This window comes from Drosophila pseudoobscura, chromosome 2 (assembly GCF_009870125.1).
Source record: "Drosophila pseudoobscura strain MV-25-SWS-2005 chromosome 2, UCI_Dpse_MV25, whole genome shotgun sequence".
In the NCBI taxonomy this organism is placed as follows: domain Eukaryota; kingdom Metazoa; phylum Arthropoda; class Insecta; order Diptera; family Drosophilidae; genus Drosophila; species Drosophila pseudoobscura.
In genome coordinates, this window is record NC_046679.1 from 9919072 (window position 1) to 9936067 (window position 16996).

Here is a 16996-nt window from a genome sequence, read left to right on the forward strand (position 1 = left end):
TTCTGTCATTTATTGAATTTTTTGTTACACTTGAGTTTTTTTGATTTACGAGATTTTTTTGTTCAGTTTTTTTTTTGTTATTTTGAATTAGTTTTAAGCACACAAACACACACAAACAATTACGCGCGATGCCTGATCGATTGTTGAACTTTGTTTTAAGGGAACTTTAAGAATATCATTATCTTGCTTTTGGCTTTTTTGGCTGTTCCAGTTTTAGAGCGCCACATATCATGGCGCTATAAGCTTACTATCTCTATGTCTTACATTATTTTTCATGTATTTTGAGAAAGGATCTCCAGTGCTTTAACCACTTATTATCTATATACCTATACACACATCACGTATGTAGCCACGAAACAAACACACACTAATCTTACATACATATTGTACTTAACAATGCTTTAATTTAATTCATTTTTTTGTACTCTTCTATTAGAAAAAAACAAAACGAAAAGATCACACACAAACACACGTATTCACAAATCTAAAACAAATATATAACACAATATTGCCTTTTCCAACACTTTGATTTTCTATTTTTCATTTAGCACACATTTACGCCCAGCCTAACCATCTTAACACTAACCTTTTCAAAGCTTTCCCAGCTTCCTAAGAATTCCTAAGAATCCCCGAAAATCAAGAAGAAAGAAAGAAACATACTAGTCGTAATATCAAAAGTTAAATTCAAACGAATTTAAGCATAAAAACAATCAAATTACTTTATCACGAAAAAAAAAAACTGAACGAAACTAAACACTGGTGTCTGGCGACTGTCACACAGCGCGGTGACTGTACGTACTCTGGACTGACAGCTGTCAGCGGATGCTGTTCTCTGTCGAATTTTAACGAAAGCACGCCATGCACTCTAGACTCTACTCTAGGCCTTAATTGATTTTAGCATTATTTCAAGACACCATACACTCCACACACGATACGATACGACACGACACGACATGCATTAAGAAGAACCTACAGGGATTTTATGGTAGAAAAAAAAAACATACATGAAACCAAATAATTATATTATATTAATACCAAAAAGAGCGAATGTTGAGCGACTGCTGCTCTGCAGAATAGTTAAATTTGTTTAGTTTTTAATATATCGATTTGCAAAGAGATGAGCAATTTTTAATTAACAAATACGAGGAGAAAATTGTAGGATTATGAAGAATGGAATGCGGGTCTAGGGTAACCATGGATGCCTCTTAGTGTAACGGTTTCTGTTGTAGCGCCTCTACCTACAAAAAGTCTTAGTTTCCTTTGCCTCTAGGGATCGACCCACAGAGATCCCGATGCAAGCCAAAGAGTGTATAAGAGCAATAAACCCAAAACATAAGGAACGAAATGAATGCTAGACAAGTGCATTGTTACTAACCATTTACCCCATAAATAAATACCTATCTATATACAATAAACACACATACACACAAGACAACATACTATACATAATGTATAATGCCTTCGATAAGGATAAGGAACGATTAAGGACTAAGGATTAAGGAGAATGGATTAAGGAGCCAATCCCAAGCAAATCACCCACTTAAATCGCTTTAATGCCAACCACAAATCAAAAACAAAAGCTTATTGACTACTTTTAAATGCAGTTTACATTCTATTGTACTACGATGCAAGTATATTCTACATATATACCAAAAGCCTACATCTACATCTACACCTACACCTAGCTATAGATCATACGAATAGTTTGTAAATCAGGATATCAGGGCGGTGGCGATGGCGGTGGACAGAAAAGAGTTGAACATTTCGCTGGAATTAACCTTAACCTATATACAATACACAATACCTACAATATATATAATGAAGGATAAAACTGAAGAATGGTTTATAGTATATATTTTAAATCTGAAAGTTGAATGAATCACAAATACCCTGTAATACTTAAGCTAGACAAACTGTAAAGATAAAATGGTGCTTTAGCTGAATTATTAATAATTGTAAGACTTACCTTGGAGGGGTAGCTTCGGTCAGTAGTTGCCCCTCGCTCATTGGATGGATGGATTCTTTTTAAATTACATTTTTTAGCCTCTTTTTATTCAAACATACCCAATCATCTATTGGATGTGACGTGTTTTTAGCTCAAGCTTTGAATTTTCAGATACAACATACAAAAACATACAGGCAACAATCACACACTCACACACACACTCGAAACTCGAACACTTGCATACATATTCGTGAAACAATTTTAAATATCTATCTAAATTTACGATACTTTTTACTCACCAAAGAAGAAAAGGAACAACTTTTAATGGAACATTTTAAGGCTATTTCGGCCAGAAGCAATTGGCGCACTCAATCTCGATCGATCGTATGTTAAATCAGTTTTACTTTAAAGTTTTTAACGCTTTTACAAGCTAAACAAACAAACAAAAAACAAAAGAAACAAAAAACGAGAATTTTAAATTTAATCTACAAACATTTTAAACTTTTTCGCACTGGCTTTCCATCTAATTTAAAAAGGAAGACGTTTTATTTCAAACGAAAAAGAAAAGTAAGAAACTTCATGTATCAATAAAACACACACACACACACAAGAAAAAAGACAAATTAATATTTAAACGAAATGTAAAGGAACCAAAATCGAACGCTTCCCACGCAAAACCGATAATATTAAATTTTAGCAAAGTAAAAGTAAAAATGAAATAATTAAGGATATTATGCAAAGCGAAATTAGACAACAATAAAACCTTAATTAACAATCCAACAAATACTATATAGGACAGATATATATATATATATGTATATTTTACAGACACAAGTCATCCGCTTACCTACTATACACCCATTAAATTTAAGCCTCCTTCTACGAGTAAATACATTTTTTTTGTAAGCTCAAGGTGAAAGAATCCGAAAATCCGATGGAAGGAATATCTCTAATCTTATGCCGATATCTCTACCTACACAAACACACACGCACACACACTAACACTCTCACACGCATTAACTATACTGTAACCTATACCGTACTCTATACTAAAACTACAGCTCTCTATACTAATCGATGCCCTTATACTATATATAGCGGATATTTTTACTATCGTATTACCGATTGATGATTGATCATCTGGTATTCAAAGACACCCGCATACACACACAAACACAGATACACACAAGAGACAAAAAAAAACCACACAAGCGAACATGTGAGACACATTTTGGGGGAACATAAATGCAAAAACTTTGCAAATTGAATTTTAAACAGTAGCACACGGTATTTGCTCGGCAAATGTGTTACAGCTAGGCGATAAGGATAAGAATGCAATAAGAACGGTTTTTAAAAAGACTATTATACAACCTATATACGAGTATATTATATATACACAAATGAAATGAAAAGAAATCCGAGGAATAAGAGTATATATAGTATAATATCGACATACAGAAACTTCAGAACGGAATACTAAGCTTTTAATGCAATACAAGTAATCAAATACCACATACAATATAGTATATATACACACACAGCATACATACATAAATATATGAATATATTTTAGTAATACTTGAAGAACAACCAAGAGAGACGATACCAATACGAATACGAATCTGTGCGTTTGAATCCGTATAAGTATACACTGTTGTTATAGCAGGCAGAATCAGAAGAGGATTTAGAAGAATATTTAGTACGGGGTCGTCGTCGTCGCCCAGAGGGTCGCCCCCTAGATAAGGGTGCTCGCCAAGGGGTGGTGTCAGGGGCGACGACCCAACTAATTGATTTTCCCACCTTATATAGGAATATAAACAAACAAAAAATTACTGCAGTGCCATTTTAAATAGCTTCCGATAAGTATAAATATACATATACCTATATTATAGTATACATATAGTATATATATATACAGAAAAGCAAGACATACACATACGTACATACCTAGTATATGCAATATACATACATAAATACATCATATACATAGTTATATATATATATTGTATACCTATTTATGTACTAAAACCTATTACCTATATATTGTTATGAGCAAAAGTTCAAATTGCATTATGGTTATAACAAATACACACACCCATACACTCATTCAGTCATTCACCTAGATACACACACACACTAAGACAACAGCTACAAAAAAGCAAATGGAACAAAGTTGAACATTTTTTGAGGCTTTTTTTTGTATACGAAATGCAAAAAAGAAATAGAACGAAAGGGGGAATAAATAATACTACAAATATTAACAATAATAAATGCATAACCGTACAACTCCTGTAGCTAGGTATATTATTGAAGAATTAACAAATCCACAACAACAACAACAAAAATATCTCTATTTATATCAGACTAACGAGAATTTTAATGATACGCGCTAATACGGGATGGGGCTATAATACAGGTCTCCCCATTAATATTTCATACATCTAAAGAGCTTACCCATGAAGCAGAGCAAAGCAGAGAGCCCGAAAGATAATGATAAAAGTAATACCAATTGTTAATAATTATGCGGCATAAATTAGATATATATATATATTTACTAACGAAATGTTATTTTAAACCATAGCCCAAAGCCTGACCAGGAGCAGGGGGCAGGTCGATCGGACGATCGGTGGGTGCCTCATGTAATCTAAATCTAAATCTAACAACAAACCAAGTTATAAACCCCATGCATAACGAGTATAATATCAGACATATGAGTATTTTAAATATGCCTAGGGAAGAACATTGTATACAATGACTGCTAAACTGACAAATCGTATAAATGAAACAAAAACACAAACATTATTATTATTATTATTATGAATATTTCATGTAATGAAACCTCGTCTCGGCAGGGCGACGACAATATTAATGAAGCTGAAGCGAAGCCGGAGGGAGACAGCCTGTACATTAAGTTAAGCCAGCAAAAGCTGGCATGCTAAAGGCACACTAAAACAGAAAAGAGAGCATACATATACTGTACTACATACATGACATGTATCGGAACCTAACAGCAAACACACAATAAAATGAAGTAACAGATAATAAAGGACACACAGACCAAGAATCCCAGTCAGTCTATTCTCAATTTTTCAGCGTGTATTTTGTGCTTCCCAATGATCTTACGTGCTAGACACTTGTTGCCGACTTTACACTTAATTTGCTAACGTACAAAAACATCTAACGACTAGTTTAAAACTTTCAATCAACAAAAGTACGAGTACAAAAAGGCGAGCGGCGGCAACTACTTGTTCAGTCTTCTCTTGGCAAAGATCTGATAGATGCCTAGGCCGGCGGATAGGGTGCCTATCGCCCCCACCTGGAAGGTGGTGAGCTTGCCGCCCCAAAGGTAGCCACCGGGCAGGGTGCTGACAGCGTGCACAAAGTCCAGGGATATGCGAGCAATAGACACCAGCTCTAGGCGATGCTTGGCCAAGACAGTGGCATCAATGCTGTGGGTAGGGAAGGGAAGGGTCATCAGTGGCGGCAATCATTTGTGCATCTCTGGGATGATTACTTACTCGCTTAGCTTCGGATTGCAGCTCAGTTTTTCCTGATTCAGGGAGAAGTTACGCATTGTTCTGGAAGATAAATCAATAGTTTGGTCGTTTTTTTGGCTGGAGTTCGTCAATAGTGTACCGCATTAGGTTGAGGTAAACGGAGAGCACCCAGAATATAGAGTTTACGTTGTCCCATCTGTCCGCATTCTTCACATCCACAATCTTGTGCTCGGCCAGCCAGCAGACCTTCTCGATGGGATAGTACAGCAGGTCCACAATATTGGCCGTCACCCCCAGCACAGCCATAACGCGATCCGGCTCATTCTCTCCCAAGCCATACTCGAGGGCGTACTGTATCATGGGAATGTCATCGATCAGACGCAGGGTGGCTCTGGCTCCAGATATCTTCGAGCTGGCCGTGGCATATCGCTTAGCCAAATCGGGATTCCTTTTAGCATGGTAGCCAGCCACCAGTTTGGCGCTGTAGCAGAGCGCTTTCATCACCTGTAAAAAGAGAGAAAGAGAGAGACATTAATATACTACTATTTACTCAGTGTCGGGGTACAGCTGTGTATCCAATTCCATTCGATTCAAGCGAGAACCCGTGTCTCTGTTTGCACTCACTTGACCCCTTTTACGGACTCTCTCCCTCGATCCCCCTTTACCATTGCTATTTGTGAAATTGTTTTGTTGTCACAAACAGATAAAAAACCATCAGCGATAAAAAGAACACCACGAATGCCACAAGCATCTTGCGTAAATGCTGCCACTAGACTGGAGCCAGGGGAGTGGAGTAGAGTCCTCCTCCTGCACTGATGATGCGGCTTCAATGTTTACTCGATTGCGAATGGCTATTAATATTGTAAGATATTTGCTTTGAAATCAATGGGAATGGGGTTTGTTCTATGGCATTTATAGGTCATCGAATGTCACCCTTGTTGGCCCATTACATGGCTAATATGAAAGTGGACAAACCTTTCTCTCGCAGCGTATAATCTTCTTTATCTGGCAGCGGGTTAACTGCTTGCCGGCTATAGTATTCAGCATTATATTATCTTAAGTCAGTCGCCGACGACGCTACGCTAGTGAGTATTGCCAGAGCTGATAAGCCGGGTCGAACCATGCGTATCGAAGCCATTGCCAAATGCAAGAAGTAAGGCAAGGTCCAAAAATGAGACTTCCTCGTCGAAACCTCTCAAAAACCCCAGCCAAGAGCTGAAAAACCTGTTGGTTCAGGGTCAAGTCAGAGCCAGGCCCCTTCAATGGACCCTGTCACAATGCCACGATGCAGTTTCTATATTTGTTTTAGTTTTAGCCAAACACACGCTCTTGAGTAATAGGTAAACAAAACAGGTGGTGCGGCCAATTAATTGTTAATGGATTTTGGTGTTTGATTGTTCTTTATTTACCTTATCACGCCCGCCATAGGAGTCGATAATATCACAGAATTCGCTCACAAACTTCGATGTGCTGCTCATGTTGGCTATAACAAGTACAAGTACTGTTTTATAATACCAGTCCAGTCAGAAACGCGCACCGAAATGAAATAAAAGCAAAACAAAGAAAATTCGAAAGCGGGAGCGGGAGGAGGAATAAATAACACCCAATAAAACAATAACAATTCGAACAGCTGTTGCTGTTTAGCAATCGATAGCCATAAATTCATTGATATATGTTATATCGGCGTACGTTCGTGTCATCTTTACTATGCCAAGATTTCTTGCAATTTTCACAGCGACATTTTCAGACCAGCAACAAACTCACAAAAAAAGATAATACAACAGAAAAAGAAAGAAGAAGAAAACAGATCATCACGATGAGCAAACCAAAACACATTAATTTTGCAATCAAATTTTTCAAATCGTTATCGATATATCGATATCGATATATTCACCTACCATCACTATGCAACTGCATAGTCAAAAAAATTATTAATTTTAGCGGCCCAAATAAACCGGAGCAGCAAACAAATTAATTGGAAACAACGAAAAGAGCAAAGAATATAAGTCAACTTACATTTTCAATGCCAACAATCGAGTAGAGGAAGCTCCAGTAGTCAACGGAAGCGACTGTCATTGCACGCAACACTGATGCTTGCGTGAGTTGCAGGACAGGATCAGGGTTCTTCGCGTCGACTGCTCAACTATGAGTTTGCCCAGTGCCAACAGCAACAACAACAATAACAACAATAATAACCACACACACGCCTCTTCGCCGATCTACACTGGTGCTGCCGGCATAAAAACGACAGTAACCAAAAAATCCTCAAAGAACGATTTGCTGCGCTGCGCCGTAGGACTGCTGCTGAAGCAGAAAAACTATGTGGTAAGGAGTGTTGGTGCCCCGCAAATCAATATACTAATCGCATCCTTCCCTACAGAGCAATGAACGGTTCCGCCGCTCGGACTTTCTCCTGCTGCAGAACAAGAATCAGTTTGCCGTAAGCAAAATGCTGGAGACGGACCTGCATGGCGGCAACAGTTTCACCTACTCGAACGTCCAGGTGATCACCAACAACCAGCACATGGTGGACCAGCAGTTCGGACGCTTCTCGCAGTTCGTGGAGGCCCAGCCTGAGCCGCTGCGAATCGAGATGAAGCGTTTCTACGGGCCCATGCTGTGCCACTTTTACCTGGATCTGCTGAAAGCGCGGGAAGCCAAGGGCGCCGGCGAACTGCTGCGAAAGTATGCGCACCTGGTGGCCCCCGTGGAGCTCTACGACGCCCCCATGCCCACCAAGATCAATGGCTGCACCTCGGCGGATTCCACCTTTCACATACGGTTTGCGCGGGAGGCGCAGGACACCGGCGACACGGAGCTGGACTACTTCATGAACCTGCTGCAGATACTCAGTGGCTGCATTAAGCTGGAAACTGCCGAGGCAGACGACACTGTGACCCACTTTCGCTCCTCCAAGTACGAGCTGCACACCACATCTCAGGTGGTGGACAAGATCTGTGGCTATCTGCAGCGACGTGGTCATGTACTCGTCATGAACCTGCTGTACACCTGGGTGCATGTGCAAATCGTGGAGAACGAGCAGCGAGTCTTTAGCGAGGATCATCTGATGGGCCTAACAGACGACGTCGATGCGGAGGATGTGGAAGACGGCACCACCGGCACTTTCAGTATTCGGAGTGAGCAGAAGCCGGGCAAGTCCATCGCAGAGAAAAACAGCAGAAAGAGGCCTGCCGAGGACCCAATCATCAAGTTGGAGAACGACATCAAGAAGGACCCGGACGGCGCCGAATTCACGGAGGCCGCCAGGTCCCAGCTCAATGTAGATGGCTGTCTGGAAACCCTTAAGTCCTGCACATCGCAAGTACTCAAGGCTCAGATCGAACTCCCGCGTTTCCTAAAGATAAGCGAGCGAACGCGTGGCCTCACCGCAGCCCATGTGGATGCCAGCGAGTGCCACATGGTGGCGGGCTTCGACAACTCCTCCGTTCAGCTGTGGCAGCTCAATCAGCATAGTTGCCGGGGCAAGAGCTTCTACAGACGCTATCCGCAAACGCAGTGTCCCTGGGAACTAAACAATTGCGACTACAACGAGGAGGAGGAGCAGGGCGAGCCGGAAAGCAGCGAGAAGAGTCGTGATTGCACCGAGGAAGAGCGTAGGGAACGCAGCAGGGCTGAACGTCTGAAATATGCAGATAATTCATTGTAAGTGCATCTCCTTTTCCATAAGCGAAACGTATAATTTCTGAGCATCATGTTTTTGCACAGCAACGAGTATGGCGGCTTGCAGCTGCGTGGCCATACCAGAGGCGTCACCGACGTGCGATTCTCAGCCCACTATCCGCTCCTGTATAGCGTTTCGAAGGACGCCACCATGCGCTGCTGGCGGGCCCACAACCTGCACTGCGCCGCCATATACCGCAGCCACAACTATCCCATTTGGTGCATGGACGAGAGCCCCGTGGGCCAGTATGTGGTCACAGGGTCCAAGGATTTGAGCGCCCGCCTGTGGTCCCTGGAGCGCGAGCATGCGCTCATCATCTATGCAGGCCACACGCAGGACGTGGAGGCAAGCCATAAAGAGCACTCTAGTCTTGTATAAATAAGCCTAAAGTTCTGATTTATTACAGTGTGTTGCCTTTCATCCGAATGGCAGCTACTTGGCCAGTGGATCCGCAGATCACTCGGTCCGTCTGTGGTGCGCCACCAGCGGTAAGCTGATGCGTGTGTTTACAGATTGCCGCCAGGCAGTGACAAACCTGGCCTTCAGTCCCGATGGCAAAATGCTGGCCGCCGCCGGGGAGGAGGCCAAGGTGCGCATATTCGATCTGGCTGCCGGGGCACAGCTGAGCGAGCTTAAGGATCATCCGTCACCGGTTAGCTCTTTGGCTTGGAGTCCACACAATCAGCATTTGGCCACGACCTGCAGCGATGGCAGTCTGAGGCTCTGGGACATCAAGAAGCTCTCTCCCATGAGGTGGGTTCGAGATGGTTTCATTTCCGTTTTAGAACGTGTTTTTAATTTATTTTCTCCCACACACCAGCGACAACAGCAGTGGAGGATGCTCCACATCATCGACCTCTTACCTATCGGGCACATCGAATCGTCTGTTCGCCATGAATAGTTCCTGCCAGCGTCTGGTCGACGTGTTTTACGGGAAGAGCAAAACGCTCTACTGCATTGGCGCTTAATCGATGGAGAATAGAGATTAGAGAACGAATGAATTTCCAGTTCCAATGTGTTTATGCTTGAAAATAATTTATTTGTAATAAGTTTGTATAATATTACTGTTACTATTCTGTGTGTCTGTGTGCAACAATTGGTTTTTCTCTGTCTCTGCTGGGGGTGGTGTATTCTATATACCTACTATTATATGTATATCCCATTATATTAACAATTCGTGTGATCGATCGACTCCTCAGATCAAAACAAGGCTCTGCTCTGCAGTGCAGCTGCAGTTGTCGTCTATTGAGCTACTGATTACTGGTTCCTACGGCTGCTGCCTTGGCTTACTAGTGGAATAAAACGCCTTTGATTATAGCAATAGATTTATAAATTTCGATTATGTGGGAATAACATATGTATATACTATATGTACATGCAATCTGCCTGGAACCACTACCTCTCCTTGACTTTCGACACTCGCACAGCCCTCTGGGACAAATGAAATTTGGAACTTAATTCTCGAATGCATTTAAATCTAAATTGGTAATTGAGTTTAGAAAGATCCAACCTGAACATAATTCAATCTCTCCAACAAAAAACGCTGACTTACAATCGCTAAGGACTTAAAAACTCTAGTAAAATAGAATGAATATGTGGGTTATGGGGATAGAACATGAATAAATAATAAGCAGAGCGGTACCGATTGATGTGGGCCGCCGCAATGGGATCTCTCAGCGCGTTTTGGGCAACACTCTTCCCTTTCTAAAGGGAACGAGCTGGCCAGAGGTCCGACTGCAGCCGCTGCGATACAGTTCGTAGGTGCTTTTGTGGTTTTGTTGAGTATAAGATTGATTGTAACTATAACGAGTAAACGCATATAACATTCTATTGACTGCCCCTTAATTTCCCTCCCCCTATCTCTTGTGGCGACCGCGCATAAACTGCAAGGTCTTGGCCATAAGAGGAGCCTTCTTGGGTCGCATCGGAGCCACAGCTGGGGGAAAAGTAAACGAATTAAGTCAATGAGAAACAGATCAGATTCTTTAATTGGCTTACCTATTTGCGCCGTGTCACGACCTGCGCCCAGTACGCGCAGTCGGGCATCGCCCACCTTGGCGGCATTGGGCGTCACGCTGGAGAGTGCCGCCACTCGTGCGGCTGGCGTAGCTATCAGTTTGCCCCTGGTGCCGTACTGCTCCTGCTTGCGTTGAACGCTGCGCGGTGGCTTCACCATCGAGTCCACGAATGCCAACTGAGTTTTGCGCACAGGAGCCTCGCTAATCCTCTGCGAGGCCTTGATGCTCTCCGCGAGTATGCTGAGCTTGCGATCCTTCTCCTCTTGACAGCGCTGCAAGGGAGAAAATACCGTGTAGATACAAAGTTTTCAGAGCATGGAGCGGCAATGCGTACCAAGTACATTTCTCGCCACGTCTCCATCTCCTCACGCCGCTGGCTGCGACAGTTGCGCGTCACATGCATCTGCCATAGGACATCGCTGTCGTCCATTAGATACGGATTGTACTCCTCGAAGTTTAACAGTTGCTGGGGTGTTGCCCGCTCCAGAACAGGTCGAAGCACTTCAAAAGGCACCCCACCGGTGTACTCCAAGGCTGCCAAACAAAAAGAAAGTTAGCAACCAGCAGCAATATGCGATATGAGACTTTTTTGTCAGCAAAAGAGGCTATGTTATGCAATTAAAAATAAAAACTTGTTAGTAATTACTATTAATTGATAAACAGAACAGTCAATTCACGTATTCACGCACATTCAACAAAAAGAAAGAAAAAGTATTCTGATTACCACGTGCTTAAAATTAGAGGTTATGTTGCGGGTTACCACGTGGTAAGTTTGTTGGTTAAGTGAAAATCTGTGCACCCAGACTTTTGATGGGTAACGTATGTGCAAATGTCTTTTAAAACTCTTTAAAGCGTACAATTATTAGAGCAAAACTGACTAGAAAGTTTATTTTTTAGTGCAAAAATAAATCATCCTTCTAGGTTAACCTCAAATTTAATATTTCTTTTCTTTAATTCAGAAAACCCAAACTACACATTCATTCTTACCATCGATGTTCTTCTGGAGGACTCGCGTACACAGATCAAAAAGTGAGGCCACCTGCAGGATTTGGCCAGTCCTCACACCTGAGTAGATCTTAGTGCTGCCGTTCAACCAAAAGTTAATCAAAAGGTTCACTTAATTGGTAAAAAAAACTTGAAGTACCCACCGCATTGTCTTTGAGGAAATGCCAGCGGCCAGAGCCTCAGACTCGTTGAAGTAGCGGGCGGCTGAGGGCTTGTGGGTGCCTCCTCCATGGTTGAATACCACATCCATGACTGTCTGATTTAGGGGCAAGGGTTTGTAGTTGTTCGAAATGGTAGGCAGCTCGAGGGCAATGCTCGGATCCAGAGGCTCCAGCTTCGCGGTGGAGGCCAGTAGTTCGGGTTTCTTAGGGGATAGCATTTCTTGGATTATCAATGGTTGGATCTTTTTCGCGTTTTTTTTTCAATTTACTTTGGTTGTGACAGCTCGGCTGCTGCTGGAGGTAGCCTCCCTGAAGGATGGCGCCACAGCTGCTGCTGCTGATGGGGCCGTTGATGATGTTGCTGTGGAGGATGTGGAGGCTGCTGTATGTGGCTTGGCCACATGCTTCGCTCTGCTGCTGCTGTTCTTCTTGCTGCTGCTCATGGGCATGTTAAGCATGCCGAGAACGTCATCGAAATTGGCTCCCATGCTGGAATCGAAGCCATCCACGGAGTCCTCTTGACCGGTTGCCTCTTTGGTCGTTGTGTTTTTCGCTATTTTGGGCTTGTGGGCGAGCTCCTCTTCCTGCCGCTGGGGGCTGCGGTGTCGCTTGGATGATTTGGATGATTTTGATGATTTGGACGATGAGGAAGATGATTTGTGTACATCCGATTTCTCCTTCGACGTCTTTTGATCGATGTGCTGAGGTTTATCCTGAAATACACATAGAAAGTAGGACTACATGTAAAAGTATTCGATAGATTAATACTTTACCTCTTTGATGCTCTTTTCATGCTTTGATTTGCGGTGTTCTTTGTCGCTTTTGTGACTCTCGGCCTTGCTGGTGTGTTGGCTAGTGCTGCTTCTGTGGCTGCTGCTGCTGCTTGACTTGTTTGGGGAGGACGAGTCCTTAGTCTTGTGTTCGCCATTCGATTTCTTGTCCCTGTGCTCCTTGGACTCCTTGCGGCTCTCTCGTTCCTTATCCTTGTCCTTATCCCTGGACCTATCATGGCGGCTGCTCTTGTGTTTCTTGTCCGATTCTTTGTCCGACTTTGAGCTCTTCGAGTGATGCCTACTGCTGCTGCTCCTCTCAGACTTGTTCTTGGAGCTGCTGTCGTCGTGCCCGGACTTTCGCTTGCTGCTGCTGTGTCCGTCCTCGCCGCCGCTGGATGAATTGCTGCCTTTATACTCCAGCTCCGGCTCATCCTCACTGGACCTTCGCCCATTCGATTTGCCCGAATCCTCCTCGTGGCTAGTAGTTCCTATTGCCGATGGCGTTGGCTCGGCGGGCTCCTCCTCAGCGGCCACCATGGCCTTCCATCTTGTGACTAGAGTGCGGGCGGCCACTCCAACCTCGCCGTTGAATTTTCGCAGGGCATTCACCGTCTTCCCGATGCCTGTCTCCTGCAGGTGCTCGAATTTGATGGGCAAATTGAACAGCTTTGTGATGCAGTGCATGAGCTGTGTTCGAGATCGGGTAGAAAATATAATTATAGCAGCTTAGAGGTTAGATTAAACCCTTTGGGTCTAAGCCCATGCGGCAGGGGACTGTAAATCTCGTGAAATTTCGCAAGAAAACGAAAGGCACGGCACCAGGTGTACAAGCATCTGCTCGACGCGACGACTGCCAATAATCAAGGGGTATGTATCGGCACAAACAACACACACACACACACTCTAACACTTACCCTCTTCTCGTCCTCGCCATGCTTCTCGATGCTCCGCTGATAGTGACGCACAACATCGACCAGATTGTTTGTGGACGTCATTGCCGAGAGGACCAAACCGAGCTGCTGCTGGCTCCCGGATTTATTCACTTTTCTTTTCGCTTCTGCTCTCTTGCGCCAGACAACTTTTTTAGACCCAACAAAAAAATGGCACGCAAGCAGCTTCGTCAATGGTTATTTGCATAGGTACTAAAACACCAAAAACCAAACACAAGGACACAAACGAGCACGAGCAAACGAAACACACACACAAAAATGGGCCTCCTGTAGCGAGGCGGCTTGGGGCGACTCTGCTATATCTTTAAGTACATTGAAATTTGTATGTTTCCTATTTCTTTTTTTTCCCGACTTTGCAATGTAATGAAAAACTGTGTGGCGTTTTCTAGCACTATTCGGGCCGAACAGCTGACAGTGGCAGATAGAGTGGCAACGCTGACAGTGAACGAGCAATCGAATTCATTCGATACTATCGATGTCCGAACTGATTTTTTTTGGTTGACCTTTTTTGCAAAACCATTATTTTATAAAGAATCCAAAGAAATAAGAGCTTTGAAATTAACCAGTCTTGTAGGAAATTTGATTATCAATCGGATAAAATTATGAGTTCAGAGCTGACGGTTCTAGTTTGTTAGTTATGCGCGACGGAATATCAAAATCAAGTAATATGGTTTACAATCCTTGACGGATAACGATTAACCCATTGTAAGCCAAGGGGATTTTTGAATATCCCACCGAAAATAATGAAAATTGAATAGCTTTATCGCAGTTCAGGTGAAATATATTTTGTTTTTTTTTTTAACTTCAGAGGAAAGATGGCTTGGATCTATTAGAAGAATTTACAATCAGTAAAATTTTCCGCCATTTGCGTCAAGTCGTTGAACTATTTAAAGAGAGGGGGGCGAAGTGGGCTAAGTTCGATTTTTTGTTGTTGAGGCAACAAAATTGAGGGAAAATCAAAGCAGTCGGCGTCCTACTAAAATTGTAGATTTAATATAGTTTCTAAAGTATTTTCACACCGAAATGTCGGACGACGATTGCGATATATTCAGCTCTCTGAGAAATGATGCTCCCTTTAAAGGTAACACAACTGGAATGCATATAATTCGATGGATTGATTCAACAATTGTTTCCCTCTTGTCTAGAAATTCCCAAGGAGGTTTACAATCCGTCCAATGACTCGTTGTCCAATGAGATAGATATGCTGCTTGATCGCACTACCACGAAAACCAGAAAAGTACCCAAAATAAAGGACACAGACGAAGCAAAGACCAAGGGAAAGGCCCGCAACAACAAGAAGAGTTTGGAGAAAGATGACAAGCCCTTGGCGAAGGTTGCAACGGGCGGGCAGACAGAAGAGACGTCCCGTTCGCTCTCCCCCGTCTCCAAGCTGATGTTAGAGATGGAGCAAAAGAAGTCTAAAGAGAAAGAACAAGAGCCGGTGTCCAGACGTACCCGCTCCTCGCTGGGCATAGTTGAGAAACCTGTGCCCAAGCAGCCATCGCCGCCTAAAAGGAAATCCCGGGCCAAAAGGAACAAAGTCCAATCGATTTCCGCTGTGTCGGCAAACTCCATTTCAGAATCTTTGGGGAATAACGTTGCCCAACCAAGGCCCAGCAATCGGAAAGAGTTGGCAGAGCTAGCAGCGCGATCAACCGTTCTGGATAGCATTGACTTGGCATCGAGTGTGGCTCCGCGTGTCGAGGGTTTTGTAAGAGATCTACCTCCAATATATATATAGAATCAATTATTATAGTTATTTCGCCGTAGGTGAATCTTGACTCTGATGACGAGGCCGGGGGCTCTGCACCAGTGGAGGAGCCACCTGCTGAATCAGAGAATCCACCCATGGATATTGCTTTGTCCTGGTAGGATTGTCAGATAGAAATTGTTTTAGTTCTTTCTTAAACATGTGAGTTTTTTCTTTCCTTAGGTTTGGAGAGATTCAAAATTACAAATTGCGGCTGCATCGGCGTTTTGTGCACATGTTCAAGGAGGTGGCCGAGCGAAATAATGTAGATGTGGATGATGTTGTGATTGACAAGTACGACAGCCTTGTAGAGCCCACCGATACGCCCCACAGCATTGGTCTTATGAAGTTTCACACTCTAAGTGAGTGCTGCTTTAATTTAATGCATCCGAATGTATAACCCATATGAGTTTCATTGTCTTTGCAGAGGGTCGAGCACTGAAGTCGAATAACACCTACAAGCAGGATACTGTGCCCTCCGTTTTGTTAAAGAAGGCGAACAAGTTTCAGTTGAAAGTTCAAGGGGCTATGTTCAAGCGGCCCCTGGTGATAGCCATGAAGAAGAAGGACACTTTCAAAGTATTATATCGAAAATGTGCCGACGAACTTGACTGCGATGTCCACCTGGTGAAGTTATTGTAAGTAAATCGAATGCCTAAATATCAGCAAAACGTCTGAATTTGTATAAATAATAAAAAAAACAGCTTTGATGGCGAACTACTGGATTCCGAGGATACGCCCAAAGACCAGGATATGGAAGGCAACGAGATAATTGATCTGCAATTGAAAACCTAAAAATTGTATTGTTTTTGTATTTATCGTGCCGAAGGTTTTTCTCAAAATAATTTATAATTTGTTCCAATGAATTCAATTTATATTAGTTATTTATATTCTATTTTTTAGTTATGGTAAAAAATTAAAATGTACAAGTCTGACATCAAATTGTAAAGGCTATTATATGCATATAGAGCAAATAGTTAACAGACTTTTTCCAACTCTCGGAAGAGCATCTCCCCAAGTAGAGCAAAACTTTCCAAAAAAAGAAACCCTCCAGCAGCCATTATACACCCCCAATACAATACCTTGTTTATCTAGCATATACGCCAGATCTCGGACAGGCTAGAGCGGATGCTGTTGTTGGGCTTTCATATTTGCGGGGGGTGGCACTTGGGGTGGGTTTCGTGTGGATAGGAGTTGGGGGTGTTGGGGTGTTTG

The 16996-nt window shown here is 42.8% G+C and overlaps 4 protein-coding genes across 5 annotated transcripts; 2 read left to right on the top strand and 2 right to left on the bottom strand.

The window, feature by feature from the left end:
- Nucleotides 1-4984: 4984 nt before the first annotated feature.
- Nucleotides 4985-7144, bottom strand: Pex11c (Peroxin 11c). 2 transcript variants are annotated; one of them, XM_001358311.3, is made up of 4 exons: nucleotides 6852-7144; nucleotides 5582-5946; nucleotides 5464-5523; nucleotides 4985-5394 (listed from the first exon to the last, which is right to left on the bottom strand). In XM_001358311.3, exons 1-4 carry the CDS (start codon nucleotides 6918-6920, stop codon nucleotides 5187-5189), a joined length of 702 nt encoding a protein of 233 aa, XP_001358348.1. In that variant the 5' UTR covers nucleotides 6921-7144; the 3' UTR covers nucleotides 4985-5186. The 2 variants fall into 2 exon arrangements, with proteins under 2 accessions (XP_001358348.1, XP_015037096.1); XM_015181610.2 differs by lacking the exon at nucleotides 6852-7144 and adding an exon at nucleotides 6418-6695.
- Nucleotides 7145-7309: 165 nt separating this feature from the next.
- Nucleotides 7310-10217, top strand: wda (will decrease acetylation). Its single transcript, XM_001358312.4, has 5 exons — nucleotides 7310-7767; nucleotides 7823-9105; nucleotides 9169-9469; nucleotides 9531-9877; nucleotides 9945-10217. The coding sequence occupies exons 1-5, from the start codon at nucleotides 7588-7590 to the stop codon at nucleotides 10090-10092; spliced, it is 2259 nt and encodes a 752-aa protein (XP_001358349.3). The 5' UTR covers nucleotides 7310-7587; the 3' UTR covers nucleotides 10093-10217.
- Nucleotides 10143-14432, bottom strand: EloA (elongin A). The gene is made up of 8 exons (XM_001358313.5): nucleotides 13996-14432; nucleotides 13082-13768; nucleotides 12578-13021; nucleotides 12291-12511; nucleotides 12130-12224; nucleotides 11477-11676; nucleotides 11123-11414; nucleotides 10143-11060 (listed from the first exon to the last, which is right to left on the bottom strand). The coding sequence occupies exons 1-8, from the start codon at nucleotides 14074-14076 to the stop codon at nucleotides 10981-10983; spliced, it is 2100 nt and encodes a 699-aa protein (XP_001358350.3). The 5' UTR covers nucleotides 14077-14432; the 3' UTR covers nucleotides 10143-10980.
- A 475-nt stretch (nucleotides 14433-14907) lies between these two features.
- On the top strand, nucleotides 14908-16652 carry Rad60 (DNA repair protein Rad60). Its single transcript, XM_001358314.5, has 6 exons — nucleotides 14908-15112; nucleotides 15177-15742; nucleotides 15802-15899; nucleotides 15965-16143; nucleotides 16209-16419; nucleotides 16486-16652. Exons 1-6 carry the CDS (start codon nucleotides 15055-15057, stop codon nucleotides 16574-16576), a joined length of 1203 nt encoding a protein of 400 aa, XP_001358351.3. The 5' UTR covers nucleotides 14908-15054; the 3' UTR covers nucleotides 16577-16652.
- Nucleotides 16653-16996: the final 344 nt, after the last annotated feature.

Excerpts from the sequence above, each read along its gene's own strand:
- Pex11c (XM_015181610.2), bottom strand. The coding sequence starts at position 6,489 with ATGCTGAATACTATAGCCGGCAAGCAGTTAACCCGCTGCCAGATAAAG. Across the intron at positions 5,947-6,417 it reads TTATACGCTGCGAGAGAAAG|GTGATGAAAGCGCTCTGCTA; the intron begins GTTTGTCCACTT and ends CTCTTTTTACAG. Across the intron at positions 5,524-5,581 it reads GTTTACCTCAACCTAATGCG|AACAATGCGTAACTTCTCCC; the intron begins GTACACTATTGA and ends TTTATCTTCCAG.
- wda (XM_001358312.4), top strand. The coding sequence starts at position 7,588 with ATGAGTTTGCCCAGTGCCAACAGCAACAACAACAATAACAACAATAAT. Across the intron at positions 7,768-7,822 it reads TGAAGCAGAAAAACTATGTG|AGCAATGAACGGTTCCGCCG; the intron begins GTAAGGAGTGTT and ends CCTTCCCTACAG. Across the intron at positions 9,470-9,530 it reads GCCACACGCAGGACGTGGAG|TGTGTTGCCTTTCATCCGAA; the intron begins GCAAGCCATAAA and ends GATTTATTACAG.
- EloA (XM_001358313.5), bottom strand. The coding sequence starts at position 14,076 with ATGACGTCCACAAACAATCTGGTCGATGTTGTGCGTCACTATCAGCGG. Across the intron at positions 11,677-12,129 it reads CCTCCAGAAGAACATCGATG|CCTTGGAGTACACCGGTGGG; the intron begins GTAAGAATGAAT and ends TTTGTTTGGCAG. Across the intron at positions 11,415-11,476 it reads CGTGGCGAGAAATGTACTTG|CGCTGTCAAGAGGAGAAGGA; the intron begins GTACGCATTGCC and ends TCTCCCTTGCAG.
- Rad60 (XM_001358314.5), top strand. The coding sequence starts at position 15,055 with ATGTCGGACGACGATTGCGATATATTCAGCTCTCTGAGAAATGATGCT. Across the intron at positions 15,113-15,176 it reads AAATGATGCTCCCTTTAAAG|AAATTCCCAAGGAGGTTTAC; the intron begins GTAACACAACTG and ends CCTCTTGTCTAG. Across the intron at positions 16,420-16,485 it reads GTCCACCTGGTGAAGTTATT|CTTTGATGGCGAACTACTGG; the intron begins GTAAGTAAATCG and ends TAAAAAAAACAG.